This window comes from Syngnathus leptorhynchus, chromosome 7 (assembly GCF_054491065.1).
Source record: "Syngnathus leptorhynchus isolate UIUO chromosome 7, UIUO_Slep, whole genome shotgun sequence".
Taxonomy (NCBI): domain Eukaryota; kingdom Metazoa; phylum Chordata; class Actinopteri; order Syngnathiformes; family Syngnathidae; genus Syngnathus; species Syngnathus leptorhynchus.
Genome location: NC_141201.1, coordinates 10137858 through 10157924, shown reverse-complemented (window position 1 = coordinate 10157924; position 20067 = coordinate 10137858). Strand labels below are relative to the sequence as shown.

The 20067-nt window shown below is 40.3% G+C and overlaps 2 protein-coding genes across 4 annotated transcripts in view; one reads left to right on the top strand and one right to left on the bottom strand.

Annotated features, from left to right (window-relative positions):
• The window catches only part of veph1 (ventricular zone expressed PH domain-containing 1), a 40493-nt gene that overhangs the window by 11386 nt on the left and 9040 nt on the right, over nt 1-20067 (top strand). For all 3 annotated transcript variants that reach the window (XM_085916310.1, XM_085916311.1, XM_085916314.1), the window contains 7 exons: nt 9608-9771; nt 10438-10647; nt 13441-13661; nt 15198-15392; nt 16044-16423; nt 17702-17841; nt 17979-18113. In XM_085916310.1, the coding sequence (XP_085772436.1) occupies nt 9608-9771; nt 10438-10647; nt 13441-13661; nt 15198-15392; nt 16044-16423; nt 17702-17841; nt 17979-18113 (1445 nt within the window). The remainder of the gene's footprint in view (nt 1-9607; nt 9772-10437; nt 10648-13440; nt 13662-15197; nt 15393-16043; nt 16424-17701; nt 17842-17978; nt 18114-20067) is intronic.
• On the bottom strand, nt 569-4421 carry ptx3a (pentraxin 3, long a). The gene is made up of 4 exons (XM_085916660.1): nt 4189-4421; nt 2296-2455; nt 1693-2117; nt 569-1566 (listed from the first exon to the last, which is right to left on the bottom strand). Exons 1-4 carry the CDS (start codon nt 4325-4327, stop codon nt 908-910), a joined length of 1383 nt encoding a protein of 460 aa, XP_085772786.1. The 5' UTR covers nt 4328-4421; the 3' UTR covers nt 569-907.

The window sequence follows — 20067 nt, the reverse complement described above, 5'->3', positions numbered from 1 at the left end:
CCTTGTAAACATTCCCCTCACGTATATAAAAACAATGAAACTCAAATATAACAAATTTACAATGTAACTGTAATGCAAAAAAATATATATTACACTATGTGTAAAAAGTACTGAACAGCTGACTACGCAGACATAGAATGACTAATATACGTAAATGTAAACATGATGAGTACAAAGCAATGCAACGAACTTAACTTGATGAGGCTAAAAGTGGAAAAAAAAATACGACATTGCGTACAGCTGCAATGTTAAAAGTTATTTCTAGAGTCGGCTGAGCTTAGCAGGAAATATGCACAGCAGGTTTTAGTCACAAGTATTGCCTGGATCACATGATGCATGGGTCATTACACTGCAAAGTTTTTTTACATGGTACCTTTTTTATTTAGTCCAACAGGAGACTAAACTGTGGATGGTCCTTAGTTTAGAAAAGCAAAGACCAAGTTGGACATGCCAAAAGATGGATTTTAGCCGTGTATGACAAAACTAGACATATAATAATGACTTAAATGTATCAATAAAAGTTGAAAAATGGCGCTACAACTAAAACATTTTTATTATTTTTGTCCTCTGGTTCCCCTCTTGTGTCTACTGAGTTTTTATTTATTGGCTCAGAAGTTGCTCACTTTCACAATGGACTCTTTCTTTCACCCTAATTAGGTCTTTGGTAAACATCGCTCGCAGCACGCTTCCCGCTACAACACACGCTTTCCGAGATGAATGCTTGACAATGTTTGTGTGTTGCAATGAGGAACGAGTGTGACATGTAGCCTCAGTAAAAGTGATTGTGGTGCAAAAATAAACCTTGAAATCTTTTCATAAAGATGATATTTCCTCAGTTTTAGTATGAAAGTGATTTAAATGTTTGTGATAGGTAAGGTCGAGGCTTATGAATATCTGGGAATTTATTTTAGTTGATAAATAGAGCGCCTCCATGTGGCACCATTTCTGTCACACCCCATGCCACTATGTTCCCTCTTTCCTCCCAGCCCTGGCCCTCTTTCAAAGCCATCTGGGAAATCTTCTCCTCCGGCAGCACTTTGTCCCACATGTTCACTCCCGTCATTTTGCCCGCAAATGCCAGCTTGGGATCGAACCCTGCCTCAAAGCCTGGCACCCCGTTCCCACTGCTGCTTGGGGTCAGAAGGCAGCAACCGTTCCTTTCCTGACCCAACTGGAGTGAACCTCCATCTGGCAGGATGTGTCCTTCTGCCACTCCCGATGTGGAAGCAACCTTTTCCCCACCTGCCCACAAGGTTGCCAGGCCCTGCTCAGAGGACCAAGACCCGCATAGGTGAAGCCACTCTTTTCCCTTGACTACACCTCGTGCCTCCACCAGATGAGTCTCTCCTCCAATTGTGAATAGGGCTGATGTTTGGCTGAGCAAGAGTTGGATCTCATATGGGTTGCGACGGTTGCCATAAGAGAACAGAACAGTCTTGTTGGAGACTGTGACTGGCTTCACCCACAGGCAGACAGTGAAGGAGGACAGTGAAAGAGGGATATCGGGTATAACTGAAGTGTAGATGCGACGTGAACGCATGGGGAAGAGGATGGCCATCTCATTACCTGTGTGAAAAGAAAGTTCACCAAAGATTGAGTCATGTACTTTTTGACAATTAACAAAGTTGATTTCAATTAGGATGACACGTTGGGAAAAAATGAAGACAAATCCAAAGAGAGTCCACAGTTTACCTGCAGGCAGGTGTCTGCGCCGTGATGAACTTAGTACCTCCTGGATCTCCATTCTCGTCTGCTGCAGCATAGCCAAGGCTGCCTCCAAAGCTACTTCCTGTGTTGTAACTTCCTGCTCTCTGTGGCCAACTCTTCCACCCTGTGGAAGTTGCGATGTTTCTTTCGCACCTCCCTGGTGGCTGAAGCAGCTGGTTTCTAGCTTACCAAGTCGGGTCGTCTGACTCCGTGTGGCAGAGAGAAGCTGTTGCATCATTGCCTCCAGGTGCTTTGAATTCCCAACAGAATTTCCATCAGCGGTGGTAATGTAATCTCCAAATTTTAATCGTTCAAGGGATTCTCTTAGTCGGCCTTCCAACTGCAAGGCCAACCTCTTTCCCGCTGTCTCCACTGCAACCCCACATGAACCACCATACTGGGCCACAAATCTAGCCAACGGAAGCAACATCAATGATTAAAACGGAGTTACTGCAATCTATTATGACTAAATACTGTGACTTGTGATCATCCGTTTTTGGTAATTGTAAAATATCAAATGTTACTCAACGGGACCCAGATGCTTTTTGTCATTTTTGCATAAACATCCCATTCAGTGGTCCAACTGACCTGAGGATTTCCCCACGTAGAGACCCCATCTCCACTTTGACAATGTCATCAGCATACTGCAGAAGCATGTTCTCCCGCATCTGGCTATTCTCCAGCATTGAGAAAATTTTGTCCCACTTTGTGAGGTCTGGAGAATTACAGGGAGTTGCACTCGGTGTGGCTACAGATGGAAAAAGGAGAAAGAACAACTTAGTTAACATGACAAATTCCTCCTGCTAGTTTTCAATTGAAGTTTATTTTGTCTTTGTTCAACATCAAGTGTGAAATACAAATATGGCTTGTAAAGTGGAATAAAAGTGTGAATCATTTTTCTACTGCAGGGTACCAAAGCAAGCACTCTAATGTTGAGAATGACAAGTACATTGTCCATTAACCGTCGACGAGATTTGTTTGGATATTCTCTTGATCATCCAAACCCTGGGGCACACCAAACAAATGGACCCAGGCAGCTTTAAGAGGTGGTCTTGCAAACAAACTCTGGTGTGGTTCAGGACCATTGAGCAGAACTATGAGCGCTACATGGAGCAGTGTCAACATGATTACGGAAAGCATTTGGAAGCCACACAGCTGTAACAGTCACAGAGGTGTCTGCCCAACTGTCAAGTGTAAAACTACACCCCCATGGTAACCTTTTGGGAGTTGCAGCTAATTAACATCGTGCCATTTGGCGGGGCCCACTCTAAAAGCACCATTCATTACTAGTGCCAGATCAACCATGAAAGAATTTGGTCCCTGAGACAAAGGTTCAGGTTGGTGAATTCCTACAAGAAAAAATACTGTGAGGCTTTTTGCCCTGCCAATGACTCACAAAAGTAGGTCAGAGAAACATTTCTAGGGGATTTCAGTGGGTCTGTAAATGAACTTGCATAATTTTGATCTTCACCTCATTACATGACTTAGAATCATGGGGATGAGACAGTAAACCTTGCTGGGTGTGTTTTAAACACTTCATGTTCCCCAGAGTGGCTTTCGTGTTTTTGGTTAGAATTTCCAAATCAAAAAAACACAATCTGGAGACTTAATGCAAACTGATTTAAACAATCAGAAACAAGAGTAACTTCAACATTAAATGTTTGATTTTTTTTCTTTTTGATAGAAATCCTCTCTCATGATGTGACGGTAAAATTTCCCCCAACCAATCAGGGAAAAATATATATATGGATATTCTTACGGGTCAACCTTGTCATGTGACCTCAATTCAGTGAGCATCAAATTCAAGTTAACCCTAAAAAGAATTTTTTCCATTATTTATTATGGGAAAAAAATGTTGGAAGGACTACAAAAAGTTAAATAAACTGTGCCATGGACCCTCTCTCAAATTCATCGACACATATTCAAATTCCGTTAAGGGTTAAACTGTCAGTGTCTTCATTTGGGCTACCTCACTTTCTTCACTTTCATTTCTTTATGTCACTCTTTTCTATTAGTGTGACCAATGTTGTTGTCATTACACACAGTACTAGTCGTCTAAAGGATGCTCAGTCAGCTTTATAAAAACTGGGATGTTGCCCGAGCGACATTTGCTGCTGTTTAAGAGACCTCCTGCTAGGTTTAAATCAACAAACTTGTAAAATGCAAGCTGTGTGCTGTTAGGCGTGCACTTTGTTCATTTAGTTTGGCCTGAGATGATGAAATGTCCATAAGCTTCCAACAAATATAATTTCCAGCTTTGTCACGCCTGACACATTACAGTAGAAGCCCCAAAGTTGTGAAATATTTGTTAGACTTCCAAGTTATTCTTATTTACAGCCTATGTTTAGTTAGTTTTTATCTTGTTAGTTTGTTTAAATGTTTAGACTTTTTTTTTTTTTCAAGTAAAATTTTACCACTCCTAACTGCCAAGAAAAGTGAAGCATTCAAATCTGGAGTGAATTGGTCAAGTGTAACACTTACGTTCTGGCGTTTCATCTTCTGTGATTTCGTTGTAGTAGGTGTCGGCATAGTTGACTTCGATATCGTCCTCATAGTTCAGAGTCAGACATATACATATTGACCACGCACCCACTGCCAGGGGGAGCTTCCAGTACAACATGATGATCTTCTGTGTGCGTATGCCTATGTGTGAGTGAGTGTTCACAGGTGGCAGAACAAAACAGATGTGTGAGGAAAATGGCTGGCCTCCTCTGTGTTTGGAAATTCTCTATCAGTCACCGTGGTCCCCTCTGGTCTCTCACTTTCTCCGCTCCACGGCTCTCTTTTTCAAGCTCTCCCTCCCTGATACCTCATGCAACATTTGTTCCTCCCCCTCCACATCCTCCCCTTCTTCCTCTCTAACGCTCCCATTCTTTCTTGTTAAATGCTGAGCAATCCTCGGCACCAAGCCGAGCGGTGTTGTCTATCCCAGCCAGATATGGAGATACAGAAGGGGGCTTGGTGGATTCAATTCATGTTTCCCATTAGTTAACAGCACATTTTCAGGGGAGACACTCGTTTAATTTTACTATATTTGTATATTCACGTCCACATTAGAAAACTGGCTATATTACAAACAAACTGAAAGTCAATGAGCGTCCCACAGAGCAATGTTTGAAGTCAGCTATTTTTTCTCTCGTCTGGTCATGCAGAAGGGGTAGAGAACTTTTTATAAAGTCATGCAACGGCCATAGAAATTTTATATAAAAAAATATGATGTAAGCATTTTACAAATATGTATTATTCAATATTGGAATTCATGAGTTAAATGTTCTGCAGGTTTTGCACGGTGTACTCTGGGTCAAAGGTAATTTTCTGTTAAGTTTCTATTGTGTAATATTTTTACCCCAATGTTACACAATTTGTGATAAATCTTCCAATCATCTTTTAACCTCCTCTTGTTTAGCCTGCTTCGAAATATTCTTCTGTGACTATATGGTGATGCTGCATTTTATAATGGTCACATTCAAATAAAACCAGACCATCGTCCTTACTTCCAAACGTTTTGAAAGCGCTCTTTGTGCCAATGAAATTTGAGCCGAGCCTCAGCCTGAGAGCGAATACGGCAAAGCAATGAGTAATGCGTCGTCGGAGGTAGCCTGTATGTCGTAATCAGACTTTACTGCCGCTGCAGCGACTCACACAGGGAGAGGGAGATACAGGTAATGGAAGAAGAAACAGAGAGATTGATTTTTGCCCCATGCAGAGTTTGCATGTGCCTGTGTGAATAAGAGGCAGTTTTCGAAAAGATTTTTAAATGGCTTCACTGTTTTCTACACTATTATTTGTGACTCAGAAAATCTTTTGATGCTGTGGGGTTATGTGTGAAGATCACACATATGTTTCCTTGTGTGGGACTATGTGTGCTTTTGTCTGTTTGGTTATGCCGATGGATCTAATCCCTTCCTCATGGTATTTGAGGATTTGGCTACTCTTTGTTGTGTGTCTTTTTTGTATCTTTTTGCTTTGTCGTGTATTTTACCTGGTTGTTAAATGGGTAGACGTGTGGTTTTGTGTGGTACATTTTAATTTTGTTGAAATTATTGCTGTTCAATTTTAGTGTTGTGTTACTTTAGAATTTACATAAAAACTGAATCTAATCTAATGTAATCTAGTATGATATCCAACAAAATATAATCCCATCGCATAATCCCATTTCTTGGAAGCAATGATTGACAGGTTTGGGTATTTAAAATGTAGTTGATCCAAAATTTATGACTTGAATTTATACTCCCAGAAAGTTAAGATTCTTGACTTTATTTTTCTTGTGCATATTTTGTGGCCGTAGCACTGTTGCACCCTCATAAACAGTAATAGAAACAAGTCACAGCATGTCACCCTTTTTACGAATGTGTAAATTAGATGTTGGAAACCTAACTCAAGCTTGAGAAATACCATTTACTTCCTGACAATCCTGACTCACACTTAAATCATGTAAAGTGGCATTCAAATAGAAAAACTGTTTTCATGTTCAGTCACTACTGACTCAGCAGTATGAAATGCTGACCGTGTTCGACTCATTGTGCTATATCGCAGATTGTTCCATAACTTCATACGGAAGAGGTAACTTCTTAATAAGAACTTAAAAACAAGAAGTATTGCCCATAGCCAAGCATGGTAGGTGGAAGCTCTTGGCATTGAAGCTACAGAAGTAATTATGAATGCCAGAATTTACTGCGAGATACTGATGCAGAGCACGATCCCCCTTCCTTGGGAAACCGGACCACGAGGCGCTCTTCCAACAATATAACGACCCCACAAACAGTCACCACAGACATAAACTCAAACCCACCAACTCTGTAATGTTGTCTTGGAGTGGAAGAGGATTCCAGGGTCAACCTGGGAATCCTTGGTTTGAAAAAAACTCTCCTGGAAAAAATTGGTGGTCACATAAAATGTTGACAGTTTGAACATTTTCACTTTGGGGTGCATTCACTTTTGTTGCCAGTGGTTTAGACCGTAATGTGTGTCCACTTATTTTGATGGAGCAATACATTTAAATGGATATAATGAACTCTTGACCAGTATTTCAAAAATGATGGTCTCCCTGAGAGAAGTTTTTTCCTGTGCCTTAATGTGACCGTCACTTCCCCCTTCACATATTTGAGATGTTCAAGTGTGACTTTAGGAATAGACAGGTAAAGCATACCCACGTGAGATACAAGCTAACAAACACTTGCTCACAGATCTCTTTTGTGTACTCATGTAACACCTACCACCAAGATTTATTGAGCTAATTGACCCCGGTAGATAAACAGTGAATCAATCCAAGAAAAGTTTAGAAAGAAAACTAAACAGTTAATTCTGTGTGCTACATGAACTGCGCACAGATGACAGGTTATGATATTGTATGATTAATAAGGAGACATCCTTATTGGCTGGAAATGCGAATTGGACTAAGAAGTTCCACTTCAATTTGCGGTGTTGATGTGATGTCATTTTGATGTTTACAAAGTTTCGCCATACTTAACATTGGAACAAATACAACTTTGTTACATAACTTAGTTTGTCTTGCACAACTAACCAACGAGGACGGGTCAAATTTAAAGGTGATATATCACGTAAGACATTTCTGCGGAATGGCAGAGAAAGAGCAAACGATCGTAATTTATACCCCATGTCAAGCAATCTCGAGACACGCTGGAAAAGGGGTCATATATTAAATGCCAGACAGTGTTTCTTTTTAATATTTCAAAAGTATGCAGCGAGAGCAAAAATACAGCTGTGGTTGGAGTGAAGAACAGCTGTGGTGTTCACGTACAGCGCATGTCTTCATAAATCCAACTTTTGAGGTAGCTGTAATGGTTTGTATGCACAATTTTAACTTAATGATTATGTCATTTTAGAAGTTCTGTTACCACAGTAATTTTCAGTGTTTTCCTTCCCATTATGTAATTACCTAAATATGTCACCTTTGTTTGAGTTTGGCCGGCAACCAGCCTAGGGTGTATCCTACATCTCACCCAAAGTCAACTGGAATACGCTCCAGTTCACCTGGGTCCCTAAGGCACCCTAATGACAACAAGCCTTATAGAAATGATGTTGGTCTTTCAAGATGCTGGGTTGTGTCGTGTCAGTTGGGGCTGGGAAGGTCAAATTCCACACTTTGGGTTGACTCACTTGTGAATCAGTACCCATTTCAGGTGCTGTGAGTGACTGTTAGCTGATCAATATCTAAGGGAGCAAGAAGGAATTGGGAACAAGTGACTGGAAGTATTATTTGGTGAATTTTGAGTGTGTCAAAATTGTGTTCAACCAAGATCTTGTCCAGATGGAGTTTAATGATTTCACATTTCCCTTCAGTGTACTTGAGCTAAATAAATGAACATCCAATCAATCCAGCTTTGGCATGAAGGATGAACATTTGTGTTTTTATTCATTTTCACTGCAAATGATGAGTAACATTTTGTTACTTGTTATCAAAAGTAAGCAATTCAGCAAATTTTCCCTCTCCGACATTTGTCCTCTGTCCGTCTTTTGGGGACCCTTTTGTCATCGGCAGACAAATATTAGATGATTGTAGTCGGGAGACATGATTTAACTATACCGGTTTAGCCCCGATATGATTCTTGCATGAAACAGCACACTAGCATCTTATGTAGGAAATAAATAGACCAGCACCAGGTGCAGCATACAATGCGGTCTTAAAGATTTCCCATCACAGGAGATTTAGTCTTTCGGGGTGAGTTGGGATTTAAAAACAACACGGCAGAAATCAACCAGTGTATGCAGAGCTTAAAAGGAAATGCTGGAAGTTTTCACACTGTATATATTATTTTCCCACATGCGCTCCATGTGTTTAGACATGCACATGCCTGAGGGTCCTATAGTATAACTCCGAAATCCCCCACAGAGTATTCCTATGCGGACCCTTGAAATTCCTCAGAAGAATCCCATAAAAGCTCAGCTTCAGTCTTTAAAAAGCTTTGTTTTTATACATGCCCTCGACAGTATGTGTCTAGTTTTATGAAGAGCCAAGTCTTAAGTGTGCTGCAACAGGAAGTGGACATAACAAGATTGATGATTGATGCATCTTTTCGATATTTATTGGTGACCTTCCCACAGCTTTTATACATCTGACAAAAGCAGTTCGTTAAGATGAGTTATAACTATGGATCATCTTGTTGTAAAACCTGAAGCAAGTGGGCAATATATTACTATATATATTTTTGGTCTGTGCGTGTCTGCGTGTGTGTGCATGTGTGTATATATATATATATATATATATATATATATATATATATATATATATATATATATATATATATATATATATATATATATATATATATATATATATATATATATATATATATATATATATATATATATATATATATATATATATATATATATATATATATATATATATATATATATATATATATATATGGTGGTTCGGTGGTGCACTGGGTAGCACGTCCGCCTCACAGTTAGGCGGGTGCGGGTTCGATTCCACCTCCGGCCCTCCCTGTGTGGAGTTTGCATGTTCTCCCCGAGCCCGCGTGGGTTCTCTCCGGGCACTACGGTTTCCTCCCACATCCCAAAAACAACCTTGGTAGCCCGATTGAAGACTCTAAATTGCCCCTAGGTATGAGTGCTGGTGTGGATGGTTGTTCGTCTCTGTGTGCCTTGCGATTGGCTGGCAACCAGTTCAGGGTGTCTCTCACCTACTGCCCGATGACGGCTGGGGATAGGCTCCAGGAAGCCCATGACCCCTGTGGGGACAAAGCGGTTTTTGAAAATGGATGGATGGATATGTACTATATGCTACAGATGTAGAACAGCTGAACATTATCCAAATAAAAATATGACCTGTGGTTTCTTTTTCTTTTTTTGCTGAACATGATCCAAATAAAAATATGACCCGTGTTCAGTGTCTCTTCCTGTCTGTCGGCAGGCAACCACATGCTCCTCCGTGTGCTCCCCTCAGTCTACCCCAGACAACCTAATGTCATACACCGTCACCTTGGCAAGCTCACTGCTATAATGTCACAGCTGGATTCCGCAGAACAGCAACACCTGATCAAACTGCTTCAAATGGTGGCTGAGCAGCATCCGCTGGTGAGGTTGTATTTATCTTGTGTGTGTTGCTTGACGGAATGTCAGGTCTAAAGAGGGTGTGGAAGAAAAAAAAGAACTTCAACAGTGCTCTAAAGCACAGACAACAACACCACTCAACACTTTATGATCAAAATAAAATGTTTGCTACCTAGCAGATCTTGCAATGTTAAAGAGTAGGTCATGTCATATTTTTAGGTGACTAATTGTTCAGTTCTCAACCAAAACTATGCCATCTGTTAATAATAGTAAAAAAAAATTCATATGCCAGCCGTGTCCACATGGTTGACTGAATGAATTGTCCCTAAAGAATGTCTCATTCATCACTGCCATCTTAAAACGACCGTTTAGAATGTTCTGAGTTTCAATGTGACGCAAATGTGATTATTCAGTTGAAGTGACTTAAACTGAAGCAGCAGGAGTGTTCTGCAATCGTCTGATCCAGTGCTGTCTCATTGTGGATAATGAGGAGGAACAGTTCACTGCCAGAGTGTTTCCAGACGGTCCTACAGTCATGTCTTTGTTTATCATCAGTCACCATACTGTTCATCTCATTCTGCTCACCTCTGAAAGAAACATATTCACCCTTCTGCTTGCTCAATCTGCACACTACCGATACCTTGTGTTCCTCGACTCATGGTAAAAGTACGAATCCAACTTTGTTTTCAGATGTTGAGCCCCCAGGTGCCTGCCCTTGTCAGTTACCTAGGCAACCAGTCTCTAATTGAGGCCATTCTAGGCACTCTGGTGGATGTGGCTCAAGCCAGCCCCTCCTCGTTGGTCAGCTGTCTGCCAAAGCTCAGGACTGTGGGACAACAATGGCCTGCTCTTTTGGGGCACGTGGCCAAAATCCACGGTGCTGTGGGCATCATCAATGAGGTACGAATACACACGCACGCAATTATACTTGTAGCACACACAATAAACAACTGATTCATGGGGAAAGTGTTTGGAGGTACCAACTAGTGAACTGAGTTGAAGGCCTGGCTGCATTCTTGCATAGTGAGTTGCAATGATTCAATTTAACCAACTCATTAAAAATCGTGACTAGACTAAATAAGTCAACAAAGAATCCCATCCATCCGTCCATTCGTTCATCTCTCCGGCCATCTGTCCATCCATCCATCTTCTTTGCTGAGGTCGCAGAGAGCTGGTGCCTAGCCCAACTGACTGACTGAAAGGCAAACTACATTCTGGACTGATCGCCAGTAGTTGCAGACAATGACTGAGTGAAGAATAAACAATAATCAAGATGAAAGAAAGAATAAAGACTCAGAACAAAAAATGTACAATATATGTGCATTTAATTTGTTTTGTTTTATTAATCTCACTGTAGCAAATGGAAATGACTGACACCCTTATAAAGATAGATGGAAGCACCACTTTTCATTCTCACTGTAGCAAATGGAAATAATTGATACTTTATAAAGATAGATGGCAGCACCACTTTTCAAAACAAAACCCAATTTTAGTACACACAAACACGTAGTTTGTGATCATTTGTTAATGTCCTGTATATCTTCAACATTGGAACTATTTGGAAACTAAGGCCTGGTTTTCTGGGAAATGATGCAGCAGAGACCTCCTAGTGATGGCAGTGCCTCCTGTAAGTTAGTGTTGCCCCCCACGCACAAACTTACTGGTTGCACAACCTTCTCTTTCTTCCTTTAGCTCCAGAAGGACTTCATTTGTATTGATTGTCTTTATTGTTTTGTTTGGTCCAAACATATCAAAATAATCAATTATCTCAGTGAGACCTCAAAAATATAAAACACTGCATTGTACAGAAGAAAGCACAAGTGTCCTGGGGCTCTATTTTTTTTTTTTAGATTGTGCATGTAGAAATTCTGGAGTAACCTTTTATCGCATACCCGTATCCAGTGTTTTTGTGAAGGAGCAAGTCTCGCTGTGTGAGTTTGGAAATTAGGGAGACCGTTGTGGGCCATGCTGGGTGTTCGAGCATAGCGAAGGTGTGTCATTGCACCTGACAACGTGGTGGATGAAAGTTTACTACACTACGCATAGAGAAATATATTCTGACCTGCGAGAACATGTCATCATATCTCATTTCTAAATCTGACACTGTCAGTCTACCACTTCTGAAAGGTTTTAAATCAAGTTGGCTCTGATCATGGTGCAAACCACCTTTTTTTTTTAAATACCTCTACTTGCATAAGTATGCAAAATTACTAACACGTGGACTTTTCACTAGTTACAAAAAAGAGTTTGTTATTGACTATGTGACTGTGTGTTATTTATTAGTTGCAATGTTATTTTGTGCTTTTAGGCACAGTCTGAATCTCTCCATGGAATCAGAACTTTATCTTTTATCAGTCCAGGATAATTTTTGGGGAGAACATAAAACTAATAGTGCGATTGGCTAGCAACCAACGCAGGGTGAACCACAGCTCTTGCCAAAGTCATCTGGGATAAGCTCCAGTTTTGCTGCAAGACCAAAGAGCGGTATAGAAAATGAATGGATGAAACGAATAATTAAATTCAGTTACTTTTCCTTTCAACTTGAAAAATAAAGAAAGTTCTAAAGTTCATTCCTTTGGATTTTCTTTTCTCCAGGAACTATTCCCATGATTTTTGCATGATCTGAAAAGGGTTCACATTCTTGTTCTGTAATGAACATCATAAGACCTGCTTTGGGTGTAATGCTTGTAAGCGCCATAGCCTTTTAGAATACAAAATATTAAATCAATAAAGCCAGCACTGAGGTGTAATAATAACATACCACATCTGTAATCTGCACCCCAACAAGCTTCTGTTCCATTCTTGAACTGCACCTTCGAGACTGCTAAATACCTCCTTGGCCCGTTGTGTGAAAACCCGCTGACTTCTAGTCTTACAGTTGGGTTTAGTATCCACACAAGAGGTTATTATCCAACAGAATGAGCTTGTAAAACATGCCCAAACTATACAGAAAGAGCATTTTCCCCATCAATCACATTTTTGTGTCTCATACTGAAGATTTCCAACACAAGATGTTTGCACCAGCTGGATTCAAAGGTCATATCAGTCAATGTTGCCAGCAATGTACAAGTACCAATTTTCTCCACTGCTGTGAAATGATGTCCCATTTTTTATTGTCAGTATATTAAAATATTTTCTTGTGAAGACTGATGATGCTTTATGAAACAATTTATACTCCCAGGGAGCAATCTTAAAAACGTCTGTGGTTTTTGGTCTTTGGTTAGCTTTTTATCAATAAATGGGGTGGGGGGGGTTATTTGGATTCAAAATTGCAAAAGAGCTGATATTCAATCCTATCACCTTTGCTCTACTCACATCATGTTATTAGATCCAGCCCAGGGGGGTAATCATGCTGCGTGACTGCCAGCACACATGAGATTTTCCTACTGCCAGAATAGGTGATCATACAGCACAGTGGCCCTCTGAGGGAAAGCACAACGTGACCCGTAACAAAAATGCTTGACACCCCTCAAATACTATATCCCCCCTAAAAAAATAATAAAAAATAGACATGTAATTGTTCAAATCTAAAGTCATCATTAAAGATTCCCCTCTGCTTCAATACCAGGATCATCCATGCAGACTTTGTGTCTGCTGAGAAAAAGTTGACTCTGTGCTCAAAGGTTTCACAATGTAATTTGAATTTGAAGAAAATAATTCTATAATCGTCAATGTTTTCTTTATTTTCCTCAGGTGCACGCACGCAATTCGTTGGTTTACCTGGTGTCTCTTCTGGGTGACATGGAGCACACTTTTCACCACACGCTGCTGCTGGAGATCCGAGCCCTGACGGACCGTTACCCGTCTGTGCTGGGAGGCCTCGGTAAAGATCTCTACAGGCTGAGCAACTCATTCACAGCCATAGCCAGAATGCTCGGGAGACGGCTGGAAGAGAGTGCCACCGCACGCTGCAGGTCAGAGGTCATCCTTTGATCTTCTTAACCAGATATTCAGTTGTCTTTGAAGAAGAAGTCAATTGCAAACATTTTCTGTGCAATTATATATTCTTTTTCACATTCTACAAATGTAATTATTGGAAAAACCGTGTTTAGACAAGTGTGACTACATAGAACAAAATAAATGAAAAAAAATTCAATGACTTGACTTCACCCGAGCAATTACCTTCTTGTGCGGGATGTGCTAATAAGACATTATGACATTTATCACAATAAAAATGACGAAAGAAAACGATTGCCACTGAGATCTAGTTAGCCTGGCCGAACCATTATTATTCTATCTTCAATTGATGTTTTGTACTACTCTTTCTTATTATTTGTATTCACCACAGTCTGGATGTCATGGTACTATGACAGACTAGTCTGGGGAGAGGAATCATAATTTATGGTGGATAGATAACTTTATGTGTCTAATGTGCAATTTCGGTCATCTTGATTCAAAAATCATTTGATATGTTACAAATCAGTGTCTGTGTGGATTATGTTTAAATTGTCAGCAGGTGAGAATGAGTGATGTGTACTGCATTTAATTGTCAGTTTAGCATATATGCTGATTCTTGGTCAAAGTCAGATGGGATAGGCTCCAACTCACCCATCACCCTGAACAAGATAAGTGCAAGAGAGCTGAATAGTTATTCTACAGCCAAATCATCATACAATCTGCTGATGACATATTAAGTCATTCTGGAATCTTAGTGACCTGTTTGTCCATTGCAATTTTCTTTCGTAATTTTAGCAAAAACCATAAGCCCTTGAATGATATCTGTTCCATGAGACTTTTTAGGTCAGTTTCTACTGTTGATTTTCTAATACTAGTGATCTGGTTTTAGTCACTTATCTGTTTACGATGACTAAACATTTGCGTCTGTTTGTAGTTTAGACAAAATAGTTAAGCCTCCTCCCTAACAATACTGAGGACAATATCTTTTGTGTGTTTGTGTTTATCAATTGTTTATTTGTATCGAGGGAAAATTTCGGAATTATTGAAAACATTCAGATCTGAATGTTAGCCCCCCCCCCAGCGCCAAACACACACACACAGGGTTACATAATAAAAGCATGGATGCATGACAGGTCAGCATGTGTTTGTGCGTGTGGGAGGATAAAAAGCATTTTGTGCAGGATTGAGGGCTTTGCTTGGGGTCCTGTCCTCTCACGATAGTGAAACTGGGTGGTAAGAAAAAGCAAAGAAAAACGTGTTATTCGTACCTCTGTCAAATATGAAAGCACGATGGCATTGTTTGATGTATTATTACCGTTGACGTTAGGTGAGACAACCTCGACTGGTTGCCAACCAATTGCAGGGCACATATAGAGTATTTGTCTACCATTCATGTACATCTGTGGACAATTTTGTCTTTGATTAACCTAACGTGCATTGCATTTTGAGGATTTGGAAGGAAGCCGGGGAGCTCTGAGAAAACCACCGCAAGCACAGGAAGAACATGCAAACAGTTTCATCTTGTTTCCTAAATTTATGCGTGTGTGTTACAGCGAGAATGGGCATTGTTCGCCATCTCCCTGCACATCGCTTCAATGCGAAGGAGTTGGAGGTGAGATTTCTGAATCGAGGAAGTTGGTGAAGGTAGGGGGTGAGCCGGAGGTACAAGAGGACTCTCCCGCCCCCCAGCGGCGATACAGCCTAAACCAAGCAGTGAGGGAGGAGCAACGAGAGATGAGATTCAACAGGTAAGGGGAATTGTTATCAGCACACATTGACTTTGAAAGTGTTTTAGTTTTGATTCAAAGGACATCACATGGTTACACCTGCATCACGGCCACAAGGTTCCATGATGAAGCCTTCCTGTGTGGAATTGGAACAATAGAGGTTAGGAAGGTGGTTTCCAAGTGCCCACCTCACTGTGTAGATGTTTTGGATGTTCATGTGCTTGCCCATGTTAAAACCTGATTATCTGCCACATTAAGACTGTCGGCGCCTGACGAGAATGCTGCATTTAATGGGAATAAAGAAGGCCGCCATGATTGAAGTTACCTGTCCCACAGCAGTTTAACTGTCCGCAAGGGTGTTTTTTTTTGTTTTTTTTGGTATTTCGCTTGACTCCCGACCAATGGGAGATCCTCCACTCCTTAATGCAGTTCAATTCACTCGAGAGAGGAACCTCAAGTTCTCTTGATGTAGTTGGTGGCGCTCGTAACAGGCAGTTGGAGACCGCCTTGCACCCACCGATTGTTAGCATCCATTGAACAAGAGCAGAACTATACAGCATAATACAGTGGTGTCTTATTTATTTGCAGCAGGCATCAACTGGAAGATTGTTGATAGATGTTTTGGAATCAAACTTGCATTTTACCATGGTGACACTGTGGTGTCTCTCTTAGATCCAAAAGCCTGGCTCTTCACGTTGTGCGCTTGCGTTCCATCAACTCAGACGGCGGGGATGACGGAGGAGTGGAGCTGAGTCCAGACAACATCACATTCACCAGCACTTTGCCTTGCCGGCATTCAGCAGAACACCAGGAAGAGAAACCTCCAGCCAAAAAACTGACAGACAATGCGTCTACATCCACCGCTGCCCCTGCCCCAGACATTGGGGTCAAAGAGGAAGAGAGAGCACACATCGAGCAGAAGAACAAAGAGGAAGAGGCTGAGGTAGCAGACAGACTCTTCATCCACTTAAGAGACAATCTGGAAATGATCCGAGAATTTTGTAAGGGCATGGTACAACAGATCCCCATACCGGAACAATGTGTAATAGAAGGTAAGATGATCAATGAGTTAACATTAGCATACACATGCATCACTTTGGAGTTCATTCATTGACTTTCACCCATTAAGCCCTATGCAGGAAATTTTAATAACTCATTCAGAGCAATTCACCGGTTTCTTAAGATTTGGCCGAGGTCTCTATTTTGGTTTGACCATGTTTGCCTACTGCATTTGTCCCCAAAATGGAATACATGCGCCATGCTCACTTTAAAAACACAGCAGTATTTAGGACTCAGCAATCCATTCTTGGATTTTAAGATTCAAGCAGACATGGATTTAGGACTAATCCAAAGAATAAATTATTTCAAAGTAATGTTAATCCCATCAAGAGGACATAAATGTGTGATTTCATCCCATTTTAGATTTAATTTAATTTAAACATGTGTGCGTTTAACTAGGGGTCTGAGACACTTGCACTCAGTAAATATTAAATTACTGGCCTCCAATCTAAGCAGTGAACCAGCAAAGGTCATGTTTTCATGCCTGATTAATGGCCCAGTTTTTATGACAAGCTCCCATGTGAGAAATGTGAGGTAAAATAAAGTTTTATTTGAAGCATAGATTTCATTCTAATGGGACTTAAATTCACAAAAAAATCCACAGTTAAATTCACAGGTTTATCTCTTGTGTTATATCAAATTGTCGCTGTTAAGTAATAAACAACGGGCAGAAAAAAAATTGTGTTGCGTGTGTATAAGAAAAGTTGACATGACTCAATGTTACAATAAAAAGGATATGTGAGTGGGCCTTTAAACTGATCCTGGCAGGTTAACTTGTTTAGAAGCAAGCGGTCAACAGTTCATGTGAAAAAATGCTGAGATGAAAAACTATCTTGATTCGCTTTTGGTGTCTTCCAGTTAGGTCAGATGCAACGTCTTTTCTTTGTCTGTTCTTTAGAGTCATCTTTTTTTTCCCCCCCGTTTCAAAGGATTTAGTGCAATTTTCAGCAGTATTAGCTCCACAGCCTTTTTTGGCAGCCTTGTTGAGCATTATATCATATCCATGTTTTTGTTCTCTCAGATGCCCCAGTCACAGTTAATATTCTTTCATAATGGAAATGCATCATAAAGCATACGTATACTAGTCTTGAAAAACAATCCTATCGCTCAATAAAAAAAAATGTTGTCAATAGTACTCAGACTCTGAACTAAAGTGAAGTGCATAAAAAAAGCCTGGTAAAGGTAGTTTGATTCAACAATTTAACAATAATGCACTTTTTATGTACAAGCATCAGTAAGACACAAAATAATGTCATCGTATTCCATTACAGAATCAAACAGAGGCTGCGTGGCTAAGCTGTCCTTCTCGTGTCCCCTGAAGGGTCATTACTGCCTGTACGCAAAGTCTACTTTCAACCTGAGCAGTCGCCGGCCTCATCTTTGGATACACATTATGCTGCTCCATCTTCAGGTGCACACAATCACTTGGCTATCAATAACAACGCGTTCTTCAAACTACAAATCTCCACATGCGTCCTCAGTTTGGTCGCAAATCCTCCTCCCGAGACAATGCTTCACTTTATTTGTTGTCATTTTTCTCTTTTGTAGAGTAAGTCCAAAGTTCCACTATGTTCTGGAGATGAGTGTGTTCAGAGGTTAGCTTCTCTTTGGGGGAAGACTCAACTTAAAGGAGCTCACAGCTTCCACATGGCAATGACACAACACGCCACTCCACACAGAAAGGTAATTCAGTACGATTTATGGGAAGTCTGGCTGCAACACAAACCACAATTACTCCCCAATTTGCACAAATTCCTCTTTGGAAAGACTTTTTTGCAATTAAAAAAACAACAACACTTTTTTGAGGGTGAGTTTTATGCTATTTATAGTTTTTCGTTGTAATAAATCATGCTCAATTCTGGTGGTCCCAACAGCGGTGATGAGGTCAGTTGCAAAATTCCCATTCATCATTCAACACGTGTCTTGCAAGTGTGGACACAAGTTTCAAGTGTGTAGGCGCCGTCCTGTGCCCTCCTGAAGTGACGAGCGGTTCATCGGAAAAGATTACAGCGGTTATTTTCTTCTTGGCTGCTGTGGTTACCATATGGAGCCTAAACATGCTCGTATACTACCGCAAAAATTCAATTCCATGTATCCACTCACATATAAACACATATATCAGCCAAAATATTGGGGATAATGTCAACAAGTCATGGACAGTACATACTTCTAAACATAACATGATTTATTCACTTAGCATTTGCCTTAATTCAATTGGATGAGCAAAAAATGACTTTTGTACGGTTCTTATTTTAACTTTATAGAAACAACTGACTTGTGTCTAGTCTTTTATTCTCATACCAAAGAGGATCTTCCATTGAGGTGGACGGATTATATTTAAGGCTCTCAGTTTAATAAGACGCTCAGAACACCATCAAATTAATTTTTGCATGCCGAAGCAAGCATGTGCTGGGAGTAGTCTATTTTTTATTTTATTTTTTTGGTCAGTTGGTTTGCTTGTTCATTCCCATGATTGCACAAAAGCTACACAGCTAATTTATGCAAAATTAGAGGGCTTGGGAAATTTGTCAAAAGAAGAATCCATTCGAATTTGAGTGCAAATCCAGATAAAATGAGAATAGTTTTTATTCCGCCCATTTGGTATGTGGTTATTTGCATTTATTTTTTGCTTATTACCAAGTCCAACATATTTTTGTTTTTATTATATTTGAAGTGTATGAAAGGAAGACTTGAATTCGTTTTGGATTGTGCCACGGGGATTTTCCCATATGCGACTTGTGATGCTCATTTTTCCTGAACCTTTTGTCCAATTTCCTTCCAAATGTTCATGATACAACACATTGTTTTTCTTCATGTACTCAAGGAAAGTACTGTGTGTCCAAAAAAGCGAGTGGGGAACTTGGATGTTTGTTGCATGTGTGGTGGGAAGTGTTCCTATCTGTGTGTAGGGTGTGAAAAATAGATCTTAAGATGTTTAAAAAAAATAATAATAACATATTACGAGAGAGAGGGAGGAGAGGGTGGAGCAGCATCCTGTGAGGCCAGAATAATATTATTACTAATAGCAAGATTTAAAGCAGCGACTTTTGGGATGTTTAAAACATTTCAATTGAAATTAGAGTTCCACCTTTTATGACTCAGCTCAGAAGTTTCCCGGTGTGTGACAAATAAAGGAATAACTTGTGCCAAAAATAGAAACTTGTCAGGGAAAGCAAAAGGGGATACATGGTTATTCCAAATGAGGAAACGGTCTGAGCGAGTGGAGGTTATTTTCCAAAACAGGCCCTTAAAACTTTTCAAAGGGAGAGTTGAAGAAGAGGAAAAGAGGCATGACGGCAGATATGAAGGGAAGTTAAAGTGAGTGGAAGTCTGGGATGGAAGAGATAATTAATGATTATTGTTTCACCTTTCCCCTTCTTGTGTCCTGAGTGGAAACTTTTGTTGATATAGCTGCTCGGTTGATAAAGTTTGACGGAGGAGGAGGAGGTGCGAGGAAGACTGAAGACAGGAGACAGGATGGAACACAAGGAAGAATGGAGCCACACTTGAGATAACAATGTTTTGTCAAAAAAAAAAAAAAAAAAGAGAGTGCTTTGCATGTCTGCCTTGTAGCCAAAGGTCTTAGGTTCAAGTCATGCCTCTCATCTTACTGCATGAAGTTTGCATGTTTTCTCTG